Source organism: Canis lupus, chromosome 28, assembly GCF_003254725.2.
Source record: "Canis lupus dingo isolate Sandy chromosome 28, ASM325472v2, whole genome shotgun sequence".
NCBI classification, from domain to species: Eukaryota; Metazoa; Chordata; class Mammalia; order Carnivora; family Canidae; genus Canis; species Canis lupus.
Genome location: NC_064270.1, coordinates 36,166,020 through 36,187,123, shown reverse-complemented (window position 1 = coordinate 36,187,123; position 21,104 = coordinate 36,166,020). Strand labels below are relative to the sequence as shown.

The 21,104-nt window shown below is 47.9% G+C and overlaps 1 protein-coding gene across 2 annotated transcripts in view; it reads right to left on the bottom strand.

Annotated features, from left to right (window-relative positions):
* The window catches only part of DOCK1 (dedicator of cytokinesis 1), a 494,693-nt gene that overhangs the window by 394,706 nt on the left and 78,883 nt on the right, over positions 1–21,104 (bottom strand). Inside the window, exons 9-16 of one of the 2 annotated variants that reach the window (XM_025467625.3) lie at positions 19,916–19,997; positions 19,369–19,504; positions 15,857–15,929; positions 12,621–12,763; positions 8,061–8,186; positions 3,205–3,329; positions 2,096–2,194; positions 1,055–1,127 (exon numbers count right to left, since the gene is read on the bottom strand). In XM_025467625.3, the coding sequence (XP_025323410.1) occupies positions 1,055–1,127; positions 2,096–2,194; positions 3,205–3,329; positions 8,061–8,186; positions 12,621–12,763; positions 15,857–15,929; positions 19,369–19,504; positions 19,916–19,997 (857 nt within the window). The remainder of the gene's footprint in view (positions 1–1,054; positions 1,128–2,095; positions 2,195–3,204; positions 3,330–8,060; positions 8,187–12,620; positions 12,764–15,856; positions 15,930–19,368; positions 19,505–19,915; positions 19,998–21,104) is intronic. The other variant, XM_025467626.3, reaches the window with a different exon arrangement.

The window sequence follows — 21,104 nt, the reverse complement described above, 5'->3', positions numbered from 1 at the left end:
CTCGCTCTCCGGCACCCCTACCACTGCAGGTGCCACATCTGAGAAAAGGGCCCAGGTAGGCAGGCCCCTGGGCAGAAAGAGTACGAAGGATAGACACGTAACCACACTGCAGTGGCTTCTAAGGAGCCCCTGCCCTACACCGGGCATCGTGCCACAGGTTCAGCAGCCTCCATACTACTTGGTCAAGACCCTTAGGGACTCTTATCCTCCAGAGAGAGTATTGCGGACACAGAGAGCCAGGGCTGAGGATCCCCACCCAAGCAGCCCCAACCTCCATGGGGCTATCTGTGACAAATATGGGCCCCCAGACCACCCCTTCCCTCAAAGCTACAGCACACACAATGCAGCCAATCTTCTCCTTATTTCCCCAAATCTCAGCTCCCTCCCCAGTGGATACAGACCACCAAGGGCAAGGATATAGCTGCCTGTCATGATGTCTTAGCGTGTAGCACAGGGCTACGTCCTTATAGACAATAACAAGGGTGACAAGACAAACTCCAGTCACCAATAAAGAACTCTTTTGAAAGGGGAGGGATTCGAACCCCAGTCCCTTCCTCCCAGCTTCTCAGCGTCACTCAGCACTATAGTAAGATCTCCTTTGAGAGAAGCGTGGCCTGAAGCCAGACATCAGGGGCTGCCCACCAAGACAAAATGGATCTCGAGGTTTTCCATTCCAACACAAAGGGCAGTAAGGGCCAATTTCTGAAACCTACTCGTGTCTCAGTGACTTTTCTGATGGACAGAACAGCGTTACAAGTCACACGGAAGAGAGGAAACAGAAAGGAAGAACAGGAAGCAGCAGCAGGAAAAAAATTCAAGAAGAAAATGAAGATCTCCTGTAATCAGTTCCATGAGAGTCAATAACATTTTCCGGAAACAGGTCAATGCAGGAATGAGCTAAAGGACTAAGACCGCACTGTGTTAGGATAACCGAGTTCTAGAACGATCCAGAACAACTGAGAACAATCCAGAGCAAGTGGCAAGAGCAGCCTGCTGAGCTTTCCCCCAGTTTTCCCTCGCAAATGACATGGGCCAAAATGAAGGGATTACTCACAATCCTGGGACGACCGATGGCGGAAGGTAAATCGAAGGTGACTGCGGTTGACGTCCTCAATGGGAATGGCCACCTGCACAGTTGAAAGAGGAAGTTTCAGCACGGGTACCCAGTACTCACGTTAATGGTTCGTTTACCTGGAGATGCTGTGCAACTGTACACCCTTCCTCCCTGCAGGGATGAAAACACGTAGGCCTAACCCCCTGTAGGACTTTCCCAAAGGCAGAAATGCTTTTGGAAAATTTAAATAAGACAATGTTGCAAGGGACGTCAAACCGACTCGGCAAGCCCACAGAAGTTTTCGTAGACGTTTCACATCCTCGCTCTTAAGAGCCTATTTTCACAAGTTGCCATTTTCAGGCTAGCCCTTGGCGGCGGTATCCATGGTCCCGCCGCAGCCGCGGGGACCTGCCCTCGGCAACAGGAACTAAGCTTTCCAGGTGTGACATTCAGTCAAAGAAGATACCCCCCGCCCCATGCTGCCGTTAAGCTAAGATGGCCCCAAATTCTCCTATCTCACATCTGTAGTCTAAGGCCAACCCCAAGATGGGTTCTCCAACATTCAAGCCCTTGCTGGCTCAGGGATTGGGGTGTGTGTGCCACAGTGGGCTGCCGGGGTGACATCCACCTGACGCACCAGGAGAGCAGAGTGCCACACCATGGCCCGGGACCTGTCTCCCCAGCAATGTCCTCCATATATTGTCACCTCTATTTTTTCCCATTTGGTGTAAAGACAGCATGCCACACATAAAACAGACCCAAGAAGAGAAAGATAATAGCTATCTTTAAAGGACTCTGTCATTTGTCTCCATGAAAGTCCTGTTTTTATGTCCAAAAGGAGATGAGAGTAAATGTATTCCACGGAATGCCGGCATGGTTCCTTAGCAACCTTGAACGACTTTGTTGGGAGAGCTCCTCTGCCTGCCTAGGGTGCCCGCTGGCGAGCAGCCCCCGGTCGGGTGGGAGCTGGGGACTTCCTTGGGATACAAATGAGCATTTCATAATCAACCCTGTGGGATAAAATGACCATGTAAATGATACCTTAACGGTCTCAAACCAACGTGGCTGTTTTACTTGGTAGTAAATCACAGACTTGTACTCTGAAATCGCTTCGTCACCAGCACCCGGGAAAATCACATGCTTTAAAAGAAGGCATAAAGGGTTCGCATCAGACCTCATAGAGCTTGACACTGCATCCATCTCCCCACTTCCCGCCCCCAGTAGATGAGCTAAGCAGAGCACTACAGGAATGCCAATAAACCCCATCACAAATGGAATATGCTCCCAGCAATGGAAGGACGGATTCATCTGGAGAAAGCGCGGCCAGCGTACAATCTTGCTCGCAGACATTTAAGCATCTTGATGGTTATCAGTAGAGGGATGCGTCTGTCCATCCTTCGTGCCCTCACCCCGAACAGCTTTAACATTAAGAGCTGCGGGAAGAATGCCTGATCCACTCAGTAGGTCCAGAATAAAGAGCTACAGGCTAAGGAGGGGGTGGCGGGACTCCTTCCCATTCCACCAGCCACAAACACTGACCACTCGACTCCAGCGGAAGCAATGCTGGTAAAGCCCAAGTGGTGAGGGCAGCACTGCGGGGCAAGGACTCTACACACGGGCCACCCATACAGCTGAGCCTAGGTGCACACATAGGGCACCACTCTCAGATTTGTGGGCTCAGGGGAGCCCAGCCTGTCACCCATGGCCCAGAGTGGTAGCTGCCAGGAATACCTGCTCTTGGCTTGGCCACCATCCCCGAGCACTGCCAGGCTGCTGTGGCCATGCAGGGGGAGGTCTTGGTAACCCCCACCACCCAGCAGAGCATGAGGTTAGATGCCCAGATTCAAACCCTAGTTCCACTTCCCACTAGCTCTCTGACCCTGTACAAGACTTCCCTGGGCCTCAGTTTCCCCATCTCACAGACAGCGACAATAATGACGTCTGAACTTCTTGTGTGACCATCAGACCTCTGAGCCCTGGGTCTATGCTGGCAAAGGAGGCCCTGTGACAGGGCCGGGAAACAGAGGGGGTTCTCAGAAACAGGATCGCGCAGCCCCAGCTATAGGCTTCCCTATCCTGCAGCAGAGTCAAGGACACACTTGGAAAATAAAGTTTCAACACCACAGATTAAGCTTTGCAACCATAAATACCTCCAGCCGTTTCCCGTCTTCATCGTAAACAGACACTGTAACCTCCACGTTCTTTGCTGTGGTTTTGCTTCCTTTATCGAAATCTCCTTGAACTAATGTTACGTAGATATCATTTCGAACATCACCTGGGGGAAAAAAAATTATACCTTTAAAACCAATCCATTATTCATAATGTAACGGGGAATTCTCCAACACTGTCTAAACCGGTACCTCTCCGAGCAGAGGATTACAAATACGGTACAGATGATTACAATATATTTTCTACGAAACAGTCGCAGCCTTTAAAGACATGACAAAAGCAGTTTTCAGCATTATAACCATTAAGAGTACGACAAGGAGGAAAAACTTCAAGGCCTTTAGTTATGTGCACGGTCTTCTCCCCAGTGGGTAGCCCACGCCCACGGGGACTTGAATGCTGTCGATGGATCTGCAGTGACCATCTCCTCTCCAGTGTCCACGGCCCATCGGGACTCACATCACTGTCTCACGGCGGACCATGGGCTGTGTTCTCGGAGTCTGAGTAGCCGAAGAACATCACAACATGAAATGGCATACCTAGGGTAACAACTGGCAATATTGGCTTCCTCTACATTTTTCTAAGGAGTTGAACAAAAAGCTGATTTGAGAATTAGAACCACAGGCAATGTTCCGAGGTGATGTCCGGGATCAGGGACTAGGAGTGAGTCAAGAGAGAAGCCTTCTGCATGGATCTCCTCTCCTCCTGGTGAGCAGCTGTCACAATCACAACAGACCCATTCCGTTCTGTTCTGTTCGGAGCAACAGACCCATGCATTTCAAAGTGAGACAGGCCATAAGTTGGGAGAAACCAAAACCAAAACAAAACCCATACACAACAAATAAACTCAAGACGCTCCTTCCTGCTGAGAGCATGTGAGGCCCCTGGTAATGGTCCGACTGGGAAAACTTAGCAAGCTTCATTAGCAGCATGATTTAGAGCAAGCATCACTACCCAGTGACTGCTCCTCTGCTGTCTGTCTGGTCACGTCCCACGTCTGACCCCCCCTGCTCTCCCACAGGGGATGTGAGAAACCGGTCCATCAAGAGCAGTGAAAGGTCCACGTGGGTCAAGAACAAGTCCCCTTGCTTTCTTGCTTTTTCTTTCCTTCATTCTTTCTTTCTTTCTTTTAACTGCTCTACTCTGGCTTTTAATGTATCCAACTATTAAATTAAGGTTTCATTTAAAAGTCATTATTGTAATAATCCCAGGGGGTTGCTACCACAGCCACAGTCGCTCCTGGGAGAGGAAGCACGGCTGCAGTCAGTAATACCGACCGTGCAAGAAGCTAAGAGTGATAGAGCCCAGGGCCGGGGCGGGAGGCACAGCTGCCAGGCCAGCACCTGCCACCAATCCCTGTGTGACCGCAGACAAGTCACTTAACCTCCCACGCCACCCACAGCTAAACAGCCTCATCGATAAGGCAGGGTAGTGTGTATGAGCCCTCAGCCTGCACATTCCGCCAAAGCACAAAAGCAATAATCAAAACAGGGCTGCAAGAGCGTCACAAAGGCCTCACGAGCCAGATGCCATCCCACGCTGGGGGCAGGGAGGTAGAGAACCCCATGGTCTTACTCTCCTACTGGCCTAGACATCCATACTCAGGGCCATCCCAGATGTAAGACCTTACTTGCAGTAGATAGACCCCACAGACGCACACTCACAAGAGTGCCCTCCGTGGATGCCTGCAGGGCTACAGGGTCCTCATTCTGGGGAGAGAAGAACTAGAAGCAGACATGGATGGACTCACACAAGCCTCCAGCCTCCTTCAGCTCAGAGGAAAACTCTGCTTCCCCACCAGGATCCTTCAGAAAAACTGCAGGATTTCCAGCAGCTCACAGAAAGGTAGAAAAGCCGCTGGCACAGGTGACACAGCGGGCTCTCCCACTGCGCAAAAGAGGTGCACGTCTCTGGAAAAAGCATCTCCATAAGATGAGACAAGATGGAACAATGCACAGTTCTACCAAACTGAAGGCCATGAGATCTGAGTGAAAACACCCCAGGCTGTCTCATCTCCATCCCCACCCCCACCCCAGAGGGTGTAAAGCGGCGCCCACAGCCTGTTAGTGATCCCCCGGCCAGAGAGAACAAGGTGACTCAACTATAGCTGGAATCCCATGCTACAGGAACCCTGACCCCCAACTTTAGCACACAGAACCTGCGGGAACAACGGTCAGCTGTATGGCTTCCCCGGGAATCCATTAGGAGGTTATTTTAGAGGTCTAGCCTTACCTTTTAAGTTGACCAATTAAAGAAGGAAACACGACCAGTACAAGCTAGATTTCTGGGTCTCCCTTTGAACACGAGGCCATCCTAAGGCTACCCAAGATGAATGCACAATGTCATCCTAATCTATAAATTTCATCTCAAGCTCACGTGCAAGCAATATACCCACGAAGAGCTCCAAATTAGTTTGCTGCACACAGACTTGACTCCTGCCCATAGAAGACATCCCAAGGTTGTGCAGCGCGCTGGAGATCATGCTTTCTTCCCCTACGGGTGAGCCACTACGACCCAGCCTAACCAATCTGCGATGTCTTTCCCATTGATTCACCAGTGAGAATATACAGTGACCCACAACAGCCCTGAAAGATAGAGGTAGCAGAAAGAACATTCCCCACCTGCCCTAAAATAAACAAAGCAGTAATTCTGACAACACACACAATGAGCAGATACCTCTTCCTGCGAGTGTACCGTGGAGCCCGATAAAGGGACGCCACAGGGAATCTCACCCACGCCAAGGGGAGGGTGGTTTGGCCCCATTTCTACTGCTCATTAGCTGTGTAACTTCAGGTTGTGGCTTAATTTTGATCACAATTAGTTCAACACCAATGTGTGGGCTTCCGAGATCCTCAGATGGATCAAGCCACATTATTAATGTGAGCATTATCTGCAAACCAGAAAGTATCCCACAGATATAAAGGATAAATATTAACGTGCTTGCCCAAGATCTCGTGAGGATCAAATCAGATTATTAATAAGAACGTTATTTGGAAACTGAAAAGTATTATGTAAACATGAGATTAATCGTAACATGGAATTCCATTATTGGTTTAATAAGCTTAAAATCCATTATCAGGCCGGAGCGATACTAAGTAATATGAACCGTGCAGGTACCAGGTGTAAACATTCACTTTCTGCCCTTCTTTCCTTGTTTTGAGCAGATGTCTATCCAAACATTTGTCAGGTGTCCACATCTCCCTCATACCACCCTTGCACTAGGAGGGAAGAGCTGACGTCTAGGTGGCTAATGTGCAACGTTGCACCACCCAGCCCTTCACTGTCCGGGGGCCGCAGGGCAGCGGACTGAGCAGGTCGGTCTGGACGATGCTCAGGCTCCTTGCTGGGAAACACTGGGTCAAAAGCAAGCCATCTTCTTCAGGACACTGACGTCTGGGAAGAAGACGGGAGACATCAAAGGGCCTTACCTAGGGGATGAAGTCAATATGCACAGGAGACAACCCAGCAGAGGTCACTGTGCAAAAACAGAGCAGGTGCCCGGGGGAACTCAGAAGCTTGCTGTCTCTGCCGCTCAGGTGCCTGAGCTGATGGGTATCCTCAGGGTTCGGCCATTTGGCCATTCGAGCAAGTGGGGCTTGCATTCTCCATCACTTTACCCCCTACAGCATCCCAGCTCTAACCCGCCCCACAGGTAGAGATTATCACCACTCATTCTTCAGAGCAGCAGACCACAGCCAAGCGAGGTCACAGAGGAGCTGTGGCGCAACTCCAAACACAGGACGGATTTGGGGTCCCATGTTCTCACTTCTAGGGCTGAAGGCTGGGCTTCCAGGCCGGGGACCACTGTGGTGAAGAGACAACCCACCCTAAGGGCCATTTTTTTTAAGCCTGGAACATAGTAGGGTCCATTTACCTAAATCATGCCCCCTTAACTTTGAACACATTCTGGATGATTCCAGAGCTGTTAATGGATCTTCATTGTGAACCTATGTTACCATCATAAAAGAGCTGCCTTCATCCTAGAGGGAACCAACCATGACTGAGCCGTTGATCAGAACCAAAAGTGAATCCCACATGGCCCTTGAAACAGCCCCACACTCCACAGCCCTTAATCACATTATACGTATTACCCCACGGAGCAAACACAGTCCGTGTGGCCAGGGTCGGTGGAATGTCTAAGTCCCGTTCTTCCTTTCCACCACATGATGTGGGGCAGAGACAAAGTGCAAGGCTTCTAGATTAAGGGTGACAATGGAATACAGGAGGGGCACCTGGGGGGCTCAGTTAAGCATCTGCCTTCGGCTCAGGTCATGATCCTGAGGTCCTGGGATCCAGCCCCAAGTCAAGCTCCCTGCTCAGCGGGGAGCCTGCTTCTCCCTCTCCCTCTGCCTGATGCTCCCCCTGCCTATGCTCTCTTTTTCTGTCAAATAAATAAATAAAATATTTTTTAAAAAATAGAACATGTGACAGTAAAGGGTTTGCTTACAATGAAGAGGACGTTGTTCACTCAAGCCGGGGTGGAAACCCATCTCAAGCCCTTAGGGCTGGGTTTCTGGAAATGCTTGTTTCACCGGCTTGTCCTTATTACCATGCTGCCAGAAGCCACTCCCACCAGCAGGTTATTACAACCAAGAGAAGCCACCTCCCCGCAGCCTGAACCTAGGTGGTCAGCTCTCACTCTGGCCACAGCTCCTGCCTACACGGATGATCCGTAACCACGCTGGGGTTTACACACCACCTACCACAAGCTCCACCCTCTGCTGGCCAGAGTTCCTACAGGCTACTGTCCCCGCACTGCTCATGGTGGCCGGCGAGCCAAATGCCCCAAACGCTGGCCACATCCACACCACACTCGGAAGTGTGGACGGACAATTCTTACCAGGCATGATTATCTCCGGAAACCCCGTTTTCCGAGCCACCGCTGTGGTCCTGTCCACTAAATGAGGAAATTCTTTTCTAATCTGATGGATATCTCCAGGAAGTAATTTCAGGGTTACCCACAAACCTAGGAAAACAATGGATACATGAGTCATGTTTTAGCTTCATTTCTGAAAGATAATTTCAGGAAACCAACCTCAACGAAGGAGCAACTGTTAATTGACAAACCAACAACTTAAGAGAAAATGTGGGTGTGTGAGAAAGAGAGAGGCCCAGAAAAGTACCTGGCACAGGTAAGTCACCTGTGTCTGACTAGCTGGGATACAAACCCTGCCCCGGAGGTGCCTAATGCCCAGGTGAATGCACATTAGCAGAGCTGTGCACAGAACCAATGACTCCTCTGATAGGCATTTAAGATAAATCAGGAAGAAGCATTTTTCTAGGCGTGATTGAGAAAGCTATCCTTTTCCATTCTTCCCAGAAGGATGACCACACCAGAGGGTTCGGGAGGTAAATTCACAGCTCCTCTGACCCAGGAAGCTTCTCAAGTGGGCAGCACAGCGCCAGGCCAGTCCGCACAGCCAGGGCAGCCCGGTCCCTATGTTTCACGACATCACAGCAAAGGAGAAATAAATGCTCTGGCCACCACTTGGCTCTTGCCTCCAAAGGGGGAGAAAGCGAAGACCCTGAAACCCTCTGAGCAAGACGGAAGGGCTTCCATGGACAAAACATGGGAAACTTTCTAGCACCTGAGAGCTGAGCGTGTGTACCATCCTCTCGCTCCACAAAGCTGATGGACAGTTGCATTTTGTGTAAAATACTCTTGGGCAGCAAGCAAACAGGAAATAAAAATAAAAGACACTTTGTAATGAAACCAAAGGCGGGAGATAAATGAGTTGCCTGGCACTCGTGGCCACTCTGAAAACAGGACCTTTCTCCCAGGGAAGGGAAGTTGTCACTGTCAGCTGACACGTCCGGGTCTCTGTCCCTGGGACCCTGGGGGCCTGGCTGGCTTGCTCCCTGGTCACTCAGCCCTGCAGGACCCCAAGTGCGCATCAGAATATAAAAATATTTGCTCTAACACTACTAGTGTGTGTCTGTCCAGCCATTCCTCCCCCAGGACACAGGGACCATTCACCACTGCTTAGCTCAGCCTTCAGTAGAAGGCAGATGGGTAAACCACAGACATTGTCCACAAACGTGCACTCCCAGCAGAACTGGGACACCCCCGACGCTCCCACACGGAGGGCCACCCACGTGGCTCCTGCCCAGAGCCACCCTGCTTGATGAAACCCCACACCTCACACCTTTTTCCTCGAGCTTCCCATCTCCTCTCAGCTGGCCTAGAAACATCTGTCCTCTGCAAAGAAAATGTTAATAAACAGAGACAGATGTATTATCTAAGGTAGATTGTTTTATGCATAGTACTTTCCTTTTTCTTTACTTTGATATTTTTTTCCTTTCTCTTTCTTTTCAAGATATAAAACTCCAAATCATGAGAGGGAGAGTCTGAAGAAGGAGGAGAGAAGCATAACCAGTAACAAGAGGTCCCTAAAGAGATGTCAGCAGGTGACACCCAACCGGGGGCATGTGTATCATTGCTCAGAATGCGCACTGCACAAAGCCCTGGCAAAGAAAGGCAAGTGAGAGCCAAACCCAGCTCACACTCTGCTCACCGAGCCGTGTGCCCAGGCCCTGCCTGCATGTCCTCACTCACCCAGAGGATAGGCACCCTTTCTCTAAGTAACACAAAGGCACCACAGGCTGGTGTTGCTCTGGACCTGCAGGCAAGGTCCCTTGAAGGGCCAGGCACCTAACCCATGGCTGTGGCCTCCAGTAGAGCAGACCAAGTAAGAGAGACGCCTGCAGAAGTGCAAGGGGAGATTATCACTGCAGGTGACACAAACAGACGTGGTCCCTCCTGGGGATACCCAGGTACCGCTGATGGGCTCTCAATTCTCACTCAGGTCCCCAAAACCTGCCAAAGGAATGACTGTCCCCAGAAGGAATGTGACTCCAAGACATTTTTCAAGGACCTGCAAGACGTGGTGATCATGTACAGAGGTCAGAGGCAGAAAAACGTTTAACACCATTCTAAAACCCTGCCGCCTTCCCAACACCTTTCCTTTCTCACAAATACCAGCTCGCTCAACGATCTTAGTTCATAAACAAGTAACTTAATGACACAATTCAATTTGTTAGAAAGCGATTTAAACACGGAGATTAAGCTTTCCTGATTACACCGGGTTTAAAACACTTTCCTCAAAAGAGAAAATGAGGCCCATTTCCAAAGATAAAGGGTATTTTAGGTTGACTTTTGCTTAACCAGAGTAGCTAAAAACAAAAGAGATTAGCACACATTCTATCTCAAACAATAGAGAACAGATGTCCGGGGGTGTCTGGGGCTTCACTGTCCGCATACAACACCCAGCACCTCTGGGTTCAGGGTGCAGAATAATTTGGGCTAAATACAAAAAATGTCAACTGGGACAAGTAAACATGTGGACATTAAACCCCAAACAGGCCAGCGCCTAGAGAGGAGCTCAGAACAGATGAGCACAGGAAACACCCTGGTCCGGAGTGAAGACTTCCCAGGCTTCCACGTCCCTCCCACCAGCCCGTACTCTTCACCATGGCTTGACAGGCAAGCAGACATCACCGGGGTGAGCCTGGGTCACCACCTGGGGAAACACAGAGCTCCACTGGGCCAACCCACAGGCCTTGCAGGCAACTGATGCAATGAGGCCCAGAGAAATGTTCACTTCAGAAATGCTCCTTCGGGGAGGAAAAAAAAAAAAACCCAGCTAGTGACATTGCTTGGGGGCACCGCAGTTCAGGAAGGCACCTGTGGTCCCCTTGAGAAAAGATGCTCTAGTCTCTCAGTTCTCACTGTGACCTAAAACACCCCATCCGTCTCCTGGAGACCAAGGACCTGGGCCCCCTGGTATGAGTCCCATGGCCTCTGGTGACACACATTTGCGCCCCAACACCAGGGAGCCTGACAGAGGCAGGCTGTGGGTCCTCCTGCTGGCCTGACACCAATCTCCACTTCTCCTGTGTGACTCCGTGATAGAAGTTTATCAAAATCCAATGGCTCTGCCAGAGAGACTCCATCCAACAGGAGCCTGGGGTCTGGGGACTGGCACTCCCAGTCTAAGAGTGGCTCCAATCAAAACAGCTTTAATTGGATCTCCCTGTGGTTTTCAATTAAGTGTAAATCAGAGAGCTGGTAATTGATGAGAAGGTGGGTCCTGGGTCAGCTTAAACTGCTCTGTCTACAGAGGCCACGGTTCATTAACGCTTTGGGTCGGGGTTTTTGTTTTGTTGTTGTTTGCCAGGGACAGAGCTGGCTAGTTCACAACGCAGAACACCAAAAGCTACTCACTCCTCCCGAACATTCTTCAAACTCAATTCACACTCCCCTTTATAACAATGGAAAATGAGTCAAGAGAATTGTGTCTTAAAAGGATAGTGACATAAGGTAACTAGACAATGAGAGAAGTCGCTCCACTTAAGCTCTACCGACTTTATGATAAGTCGCCATCTAATCAGGGGCTGAAAAGTGGGTTCTCCCACTGGCGCAAAAAACAGCCTTAGGTGGGAGACGTTGTGAAGGTGACTTCCCCTCGAGCTGGAGGCCTCCGTAAGCAGCTGTGTTCTGGCAGCGGTCCTGGCCAGCCCGAGTGCCAACTGTCACCAGCCTGGGGTGACTGATTCATTGCCTCTGCCAACAGAAGGTCAGCTGCTGGGAAACCTGTCAGCGGGGGATTAAAAATGAGGAGTGCAAGACGTGGAGTCAGGAGGAGAAATCCCTTCCATTACAAAACTGAAGAGAGATCCATCTGCAAAACGAAGCCACTTCCTCAAAGAGAGGAAGGGGAGCCCCAGCAAACCGTGCCAGCATTGAGTGTGCGACACGGACAAGGAAGAGAGTAAGGAGCACAGGGAGCCAGGCTGTGCCGAATGTCTCCGCAATTCTCTGAGCAGCAAAAGTGAAGTAACAGCCAGTGGACAGTGACCGTATTCTCTTGTAAAGTCCTTCAAGTGCTTTCAAAAATGGCTAGGAGAAGAAGGGAGGGCTGCAGAAGACTCAGGAAAGCAAACAAATGAGTTGCTTCTAGTCTCAACACTGGGCTCTTTGCAAACATTTCATTGTGTCCCACACAGCCTCCCCTACTCATCCAGGGGCTTGGGGCTCAGCAATGCTGACAAGGGAGATCAACAAGAAACCCTTTATATACTGTACATACACCGTACATGTAGATTGTGATCCAACACTGCCAGCATCACCATCACCATCAGCAGCATCACCATCTCCACCATCATCATACTCATTCTCGTCATCACCATCAGCATCATCACCATCCTCATCACCAACATCACCACCACTACCACCACCATCATCATCAGTAGCATCACCATCATCACCATTATCATCACCATCAACATCATCACCACCACCATTATCATCATCATCAAACTAAAATGCAAACCATACAGCATTGTCTCAAGTTCATGTAATAACTGAACATGTGTAGAAATAAAACAAAAGAATACATACCCTGGCCCTTGTGGTTGACTTCTTTGGCAGCAATGACTTTGTTTATAACAGTCTGAAGGAAGTCATTCTCCCCTGCCACCCTGGGTGAAAAACGGGATGACATGTTCAGCGGCTTGTGTCGAATGGCGTCGTCCAACGCGAGCCTGGAGGGCACGGGACGACCAAGACCACAGGAGACAAAGGGGCACAGAGACCCAGAGGTCACGGTAACAAGGGAACACAAGAGATCATCGTCACCGAATGCGAGAGAGTCATCATGAGTCAACGCACGACAAAGGACAGGATAGATGACAAGAGAGACAGGGAAGAGCATTGATCAGGAAAATGCTGAACCACACAAGAGAAGTAAAGCAAACGAGGTTGACCCAATCCCCAGGAAATAAACATGCACCAAGCCTCCACTCCATTTCTATCAGATAATAAAAAAAGGACACTTATCTGAAAACAATGTGTTTGGACAGCATTTAATCACAAGGAATGTTTATGTCCATTTCTTCAATTTTAATAATTCCTGACCATAGCATAGGTCAAGAGGCAGGTGGTGTGAAGGGAAAAGCAAAATCAAGACCAAAAAGGGATCCCTAGAACCTAACTGCTTGGGGAACTTGGGTGGTGACCACTCTACTCCATCAGATTATATATTCAGTGTAGCCTCAGATAATTAAGTACGAGAAGAATGGCAAAGTCTTTGGAGAACATACTACTATGTCTGAGAAGTGAGACTGTGACAACACAATTATGAATGTAAATCATCAATATTTGAGGGTCCCATGGATCATGAGTTTTTTTCATAAAAGCTATACTAAGACCAAGAGTACAAACAGGCAACATGTGCAAAGAGAAATACCACATAGCAAAACAAAGCACAATATGCAATAAGCGAGAAAATGTACGTCATGTACATAATGTTTAAAATCATTTCCAGAACCAAGGCCAAGTATTATTCATCACTTGAGCCCACATTACTCAAGAGAGCTGAGGACTACTTTAATTTACTTCACCAAGTTAAAAAAGACAGAAAGAAAAAGATGTACACTGTGTTAGCTTCCCTAAAACTTATCCTGCGATATAATAAATCAGTTTTAATGGAGCAAAAAACGGTTTCATTAGCATGGCATTTCCCAAAGAACTGCTTTCATTGCTTATTTTGCTATTAAAATCATGCTGCTCTTTTGTTACAAACACTCGAAATATTAATCTGAGTATTAGCCTTCTTTTAATGGAGCAAGGAATCACAAATTATAATAAGAGTCAAACACGTAATAATATTTTTTAAAACGGGTGTTTTGCGATAAGACAGAAAAAGATGGTGACAATATGCTATCTCAGGCAGCTCCTAACACAACCCAGTGAAATTTAGACTAGTGAATCTAAAACTAATAACTCCCCTAACTTTTCAAAACAATAACCCACAGGTTTGTTTTGTTTTGTTTTTTCTCCTTGACTTTTCCCAGAAGATACTAACAGGCAACAGGTAATTTCAAGTCAGTAGTACATTAGGGCATCAAAGAAACTCTGAGGTCTAATATATAAAACAGCATTCAAAACAGCACTGGGCTACATTATTTCTCACGGGCAAAAGAAGCAACTTAGTATTATCATTTTATAAGGGTATATTTTATTCATTACCTCAATATCTACCCATGTTCAAAGATGATGTTTCCCTTGTTTACTGAGGAAACTTCCAGATTCTGCAGAACTGTGCTTCCTTTGTAACTATCTTCACCAGGTGTGATTCCGAGACAGCACTAACCAACGGGACGTTCTGCATTGGTGGGAATGTTCTAGATCCTCACTGACCTCACTGACCTGAGGTACTGAACACACTTTAAATGCGATCGAAGAACTAAGTATTTAATTTTATTTAATCTTCCCTAATTTAAATAGCCACGTGTAGCTCATGGTTACCACATTGGACAGAGGCTACCATATTGGACAGAAGAGCAACCCTACCAAAATGAAGCCACAGAAGACCTGTTAGCCTCCGGTTTTGTGTGGTGAGATACCCATTTCAAGCTGGTTAATGCAGGGTTTTCTGTTATTCTCACACACGGGGAGGATTAGAAAAATTTCCACTGAGCCACGCTTTAGGATGCTATCTGACTAGATCACCCGCCTGCAAAGAAAACCACTCTGATCACTCTGACCCCATCCTGACCAAGTGGCTCTCAAGTCTGGGGCTGAGTGAGGAGATCCCCCACGCAAGAATGGGTGATGCAAAGGGAAGCCAAGCTCACAGCTCCTGCCCACCGTGCCCCAGAGACTCCTTCAGCCACCTCCTGAGTAACCCCAGCCTCCAAACCTCCACGACTGACACCTGAAGACAATGTAAAATTCCTAAAATAAAATTCGTTTCAAGCCTGGAACCACTTAAGTAAAAACAGAAATGAGAAGAGGCAGAAGGCAGAGCACTGTGACAGGTCATTCTAACACACCTTATGGTCTTCTCCTCTAAGATTTCACACCCCCAGGAGGAAACTGTCTCTTCTGATTACCTAAACCACTCCAACCCCTTTCTGTCTCTCCACGGCTGCCTGAGATGGAGAAGTGCCTGGTGAAGTGGCCAGAGACGTTATATAGGTACTCTCTCGCTTTAATCCCCAAGGAAGTAATGCCAATTCTTCCGACCTTTTCCACGGGATCTACTTTCCAATCAGAGGATCAATTTGACAAATCTTCTCCAAATGTTTTCCAAGCTTCCCACACCTCTCCATACACCTGGCTTCAGAACTACATAAACCCGAAGAATGGGGAGCACAGACCCAGTCCACTCTGAGCAACCAGAGGCAGAAAGTCAACAGCATGATTATTTGCTTCAAGCCTTACTTCTCGCTTTACAAAAGAAGGCCTCATTATTTTGTTTGGTTTTCTATTTTAAAAAGAGCAACCTCCCGTGATGAATTTCAAAGTGCTGTATTTTGAATATGTGAATAGCTACTATAATAAATCAATTATGCAAAGAAATATGCATGCTCAGAGTGGAATGGTACTTCTGCGTGTCCTATGTGATAAGGTGATTCCCCTGAATCACATGGAAAATCTTCTACGTCTAAGACCATAAAGCAACTTTAACCTCAGATTCATGCGGCTACAAAAATGCAGTGACTACACAGATTTGTCATTATTATAAAAGAACCAAACTCTGTGCTGAATTCATAAACTTAATTTTGTAGAGAATTATTACACACGTTTTCCATAGTCTATCTAGTTAAGTGCTCTGATTGCTCCATACTTACGGCTGAAAGGGGATGAAATGCTGCTTATCCTCATCGTCTACTTTTCCATTTATTATATCCGTTACATCCATCACTAGGGACAAGAAAAAAACAGACATTGTTTAAGTGCTATAATCAGAGAAAACAAACAAACAGAGGAACACCAGATTGTCTTCTAACAAAACAACAGCATAAACTGCACGGTGGCATTTTTTTTTTAATATCCAAGTTTAAAGCATTTTCATGTTCAAAAGAAAAATGAAATTATCTGAAAATGCTGGCCCAAATTGGAGTGGGGTTCAAATGGTAGAGTTCTACTTCATAAATTCCTTTGCCTGGGGGCACCTGCATGGCTGAGTCAGTTAAGTGTCTGCCTTCAGCTCAGGTCGTGATGCCAAGATCCCAGAGTCCTGGGATCGAGCCCCAGGTCGGGCTGCCACCTCAGTGGGGAATCTGCTTCTCCCTCTCCGTCTGCCCCTCCCCTCTGCTCGCTCTCCCTCTCTCGCTCTCTCTCTCAAAATCTTTTTTAATTTTTTTTTTAAAGTAAATTCTTTTGCTTAGGATGCCACGGACAGTTTAGACCTGCACTCCCCAATAGAACATCGTTTGATGATGTAATGTTCTGGAACCACAAGCACCTGGACCGTGGTGGTGGAACTGAATTTTTCCTTTGATTGCATTCATTTACATAATAGCCACATGTGGCCAGGGCCGACTGCACTGGTTGGCACTGTTCGGCACTGCTCTGGGTCATCTGTAAGTTCCTGCCACATTCCTCCAAGTGACATCACAATAATCAAGTCGCTGCCGCCACCTACCTGCCCCGTGCCGGTATCTGGAGACAAACACTCTCTCAAGGGATACCAGACAGCTAATCCTCACAATCACCTTCTGCACAACTGAGGAAATTCAGGCTCAAGGACACAATCGAATGACCTTGCCCCAAGTCAGCCAGAAAGTCTCTGATGCTCAAGCTTTGACCAACACAGTCAGAAACCCCAAGAACAGCCCTGGACACTTACTCGGTCTCTGCTCAATTGCCACCCTTAACCCAAGAGAGGTGAGCAACGTGCCTGATTCTCTCTTCCTCGATGACTATGGTCATATACTAAAAATGTGGGCAATTTCCATTTCTACCACCTGCCCCCACAAAAGGGGGAGGGCTCCGTAGGACCAGGATAAGCAATGCCACCTCCTGGTTGGTTGCAGAGATCCCACGCAGCCTCCTGAGTGTGTCCTGAGGGAGTATGCCCCCAACACACACTCTGCGGAACCAGCGCTCCCCACAGAGCAAAGAGCCCATGCATGTGTTTAGACATGCAGGTCAAAGAATCACAAGTGAACCTGAACATGAGGTTGTGGGTGCTCTGAAACGCATGGCCTGGACTGCAGTCTCCACCTACTAGAGGATGCTTCCAGCTTTAAGTATCCTTAGGGGCACCTGATGAGCACGAGACGTGCCTATTAAGGTGCACCCATGCCCAAGACCACACGTCCACCACCAGTTCAGAACCATGTGGCTCTGGGCCACGGCAAGGTGAGTCTGAGCCTCAGACAACACCTGTCACCCACAGGCCACAACAGACAGCCTGCCTGTGTGTCTGCACAGCTGTCTCCTCTGTCGTGGGGCTCACCCCACCAGTGGAGTGTCTCTCCCTGGTCGTACAACCCCAGTACTTGGCCCCGGGAACCCATCAGGAGCCCAGCAGAGTCTCGCAGGAAGGCAGCAAGGGAGCAGGTAATGCAAGTCGCATCCAAGCACCAGTTGGGAGAAGGCAGCCTTAATCCTCTAAGATCCTGGAAGCAACAGCCCTCCCAGGGCCACCACCACCTGGATCCTGGGAGGTGAAGGCTGCAACAATGCGGACAGCTTTTGCAGGGAAACTCCCTCTAGGGCTGCTCGGCGGCACAGCAGCCCGTGCCAAGGAAGTTCTTGCTCCGGTTGGGGCTCTGGCACGAGCCCGGCTACACAAAATTATGAATGACGTATGTGTTAATTACGCTGGTTTTTTCATAGTTTTTATATCCCCGCTGTTACAGTCTATTAAAAAAGAAACGTGACATAATATTTTCCATAGGAAGCTGAGAAATATAAGCTTAAAAGTCCATGAACACATTGTTCATCTGAGCTCTGTCGACACAAACATGCAGAAGTTATTCTGGATAAAACCTCAAAATTAAGTTCAGATGTGGGAACTGCAATTGCACCAGAAGGGGCAGAAGCTGATTACCAAAAGAGGGGGATCAACCTTCTGAGGTGGAGAGGTAGGTATCCTTTCTGACCAGAAAGAGAAGAGCAGGTCAGAGGAGGTCCTGAGAAGATTAGAGGCGCACACTAAGCAACACAGTCCCATGGGCCTGCTCGGTGCCACGAGCAGGAGGAACACGAGGAGGAAGGCAGTCTGACGGCAGCGTCCCGCCAGGCGCCACGTGGCCCACAGTGGCTCACAGGTGATGTTGGTGAAAGAAGCAATTCTAATTTAATTGGCAGGCTGTGGGAGCTAGGCAGGAATATATGTTTTAATACTTCCCCAACCGTTCTCATCTACAGTTAGGCGCGAGAATCACTATGATAAAACATTTACCTTTTGCATCAAAAACATAGAACCACCTTCACCTCCCCCAGCAGACAAGGGGGGACGCCCTCACCTTCCCCAGCAGACCGGGGGGATGCCCTCACCTTCCCCGGCAGAACAAGGGGGATGCCCTCACCTCCCCAGCATACTGAGGGGGGACGCCCTTACCTTCCCCAGCAGACCAGGGGGGAATGCCTTCATCTTTCCCAGCAGACTGACGCCCTCACCTTCCCCCAGCAGACCAGGAGGGGACAACCTCACCTTCCCCAGCAGACTGAGGGGGGATGCCCTCACCTTCCCCTGGCAGACCAGGGGGGATACCCTCACCTCCCCCAGCAGATTGAGGGGGGACGCCCTCACCTTCCCCCGGCAGACCAGGGGGGACACCCTCACCTTCCCCCAGCAGACCAGGGGGGATACCCTCACCTTCCCCAGCAGACTGAGGGGGGACGCCCTCACCTTCCCTGGCGATGTGACTAATCTCTCCCTTTTCTTGGGCTGTCACCAAAATAGCAGAACACAAATATGGAGGACAAATGCCACCTATTTCAAGATAACCGTGTCCTCCTCATGGTCCGTTCTCCTTCTACCTCTTCATCACTTTGACTCTTTAGGGCAAATTTACTCCTAAATCAATGAATCACCAAGTCCAGAAACACTGAAAACTTCCAATGACTGGCTTTCTTCCAGGCTGAGAATGTGGGTCAGGGTCTCCCTCAGGAGATGTGATCTGCTTTAAAACCAAATGTATGATTTACATCTGAAACCTGCAGGCTGAAGCATCCTGAGCTGCACGTCCACAGGAACCACACAGAAAAGAACTAAGAGATTTTTTTTTTTCCTAACAGAAGAGCTTATAAATCAAAGCAGCCCACTGTCCAATATTCAGCAGCAGCTCGAATTCAGAGTGAATGTGATGATCTTGAAACTCCCAGGAAAAGGAGAGAAATGGATTACCGGCCACTCCAAAAGGCCGCCGCAAGCCCGAGGTCAGCTTCCTGGTGTTGTTGTCTCTCAGCTCCATGCGACCCACTCGAACGATCTGACAAACAAAACTGATTTTGTCCCTTTTCAGGTCTTTGCTTCCGAGGTCCTGGAAATATTAATTTCCATAAATTATTTCGGAGAACCATTACTCAACGCAGGTTCAATTGAAATAGATAGTAAAAAGATGGATTGAGACTCTTTTCTCTGACCAGTTTTTAGCATTTTAATAAGTCATTCACATAACAAAAAGGAACCCGGTAACAATAGTCAATTAACAATAAGCAAACTTCAGATAGGAGTTTAAGAGAGTGCCAGGTAAATCTCCTTCAGGGGGATGCAGAGGGAAGTGAGAGACCCAGAACAGTTCTGGGAAGGCGTTTTATTATTACTGAATTCACATGGATTACAGGCATCCCAAGGATCCATGCTCTAGTAGGGAGAAAAGACAGACGGAGGTCATTAAAAATAATCATTAGAATGGTGAATGATTCAAATGAACATCTTTGGGTGTACTTACAGTAAAGACAGCCCGCAAATTATGCAATCGGTCTATATCTTTAGGCAATCCTGAACTTGACCAGCGAACCAGGTAGTTTTCACTTGAAAACAAAAGAAATAAAAGCAGATTCATTTTCCAAATACAGCGGGGTACTAAACAGACACCCACACTGATTTATGATGACCACCACGAAGGTCCAGGACGCAGGAACTATACGAGCTCAGAAATGTCAGCCAAGCCACACAGAGCTGCTCTTCCATTAAAACGTAAGTCATCTCCACACAAGGTAACAGTAGAGAACGGTCAGTACAAAACCCTTGAGAGGTTGTAATTTTGGATGTCTAGGGTTACAACTGCAGTGGAATCATTTGCAAATGTCATTTCAAGGTTTATTATTTTAAAAGCATTGTTTTATTTAGATTGACTATAATCTAAAATTCACCATTCATTCCTGTATAGTATAAAAGAAACACTGCACATCTATTTCAGAGCCTAGAACAAGCAAACATGTCAAATACACAAAATGAATCCTAAGAAGTTAAGTCCATATCAGAAGTGAGGATGAAATTCATCCATTTGTTCTGTTTTCTGTCACATATTAACTTACATATTAACTTTTAAAATTTTGGATGATATAGGGGCACCTGGGGGGCTCAATCGGTTAGGTGTCTCTTTTTTTTTTTTTTTTTTTTTTTTTAAGTGTCTGACTCTTGATTTCAGCTCAGGTCAAGACCTCAAGCTCATGAGATTGAGCCCCACTCCAGACTATGCACTGAGCATGGAATCTGCTTAAGATTCTCTCTGGGGCACCTGGATGGCTCAGTAGTTGAGCATCTACCTTTGGCTCAGGTCGTCATTCCAGGGTCCCGGGATCAAGTCCCACATCGGGCTCCCCACAGGGGGCCTGCTTCTCCCTCTATGTCCCTGTCTTTCTCCGTGTGTCTCTCATGAATAAATAAATAAAATCTTTAAAAAAAAAAAAAAAAGATTCTCTCTCTGCCCTTCCCCACCCTCGCAAGCACATGCCTCTCTCAATCTCGGTTAAAAAAAATTTTTGAATAATAAAATGAAGATATTTCAGTTTTAAACAAGCACACACATACATACACACACTTCACACAAAATCTAACCATAATTTTTCCATCTGGATAAATAGAAAGTTCTACTGAGAGACAAAAGCAAGAACTATGAAAGAAGCCACATTAGA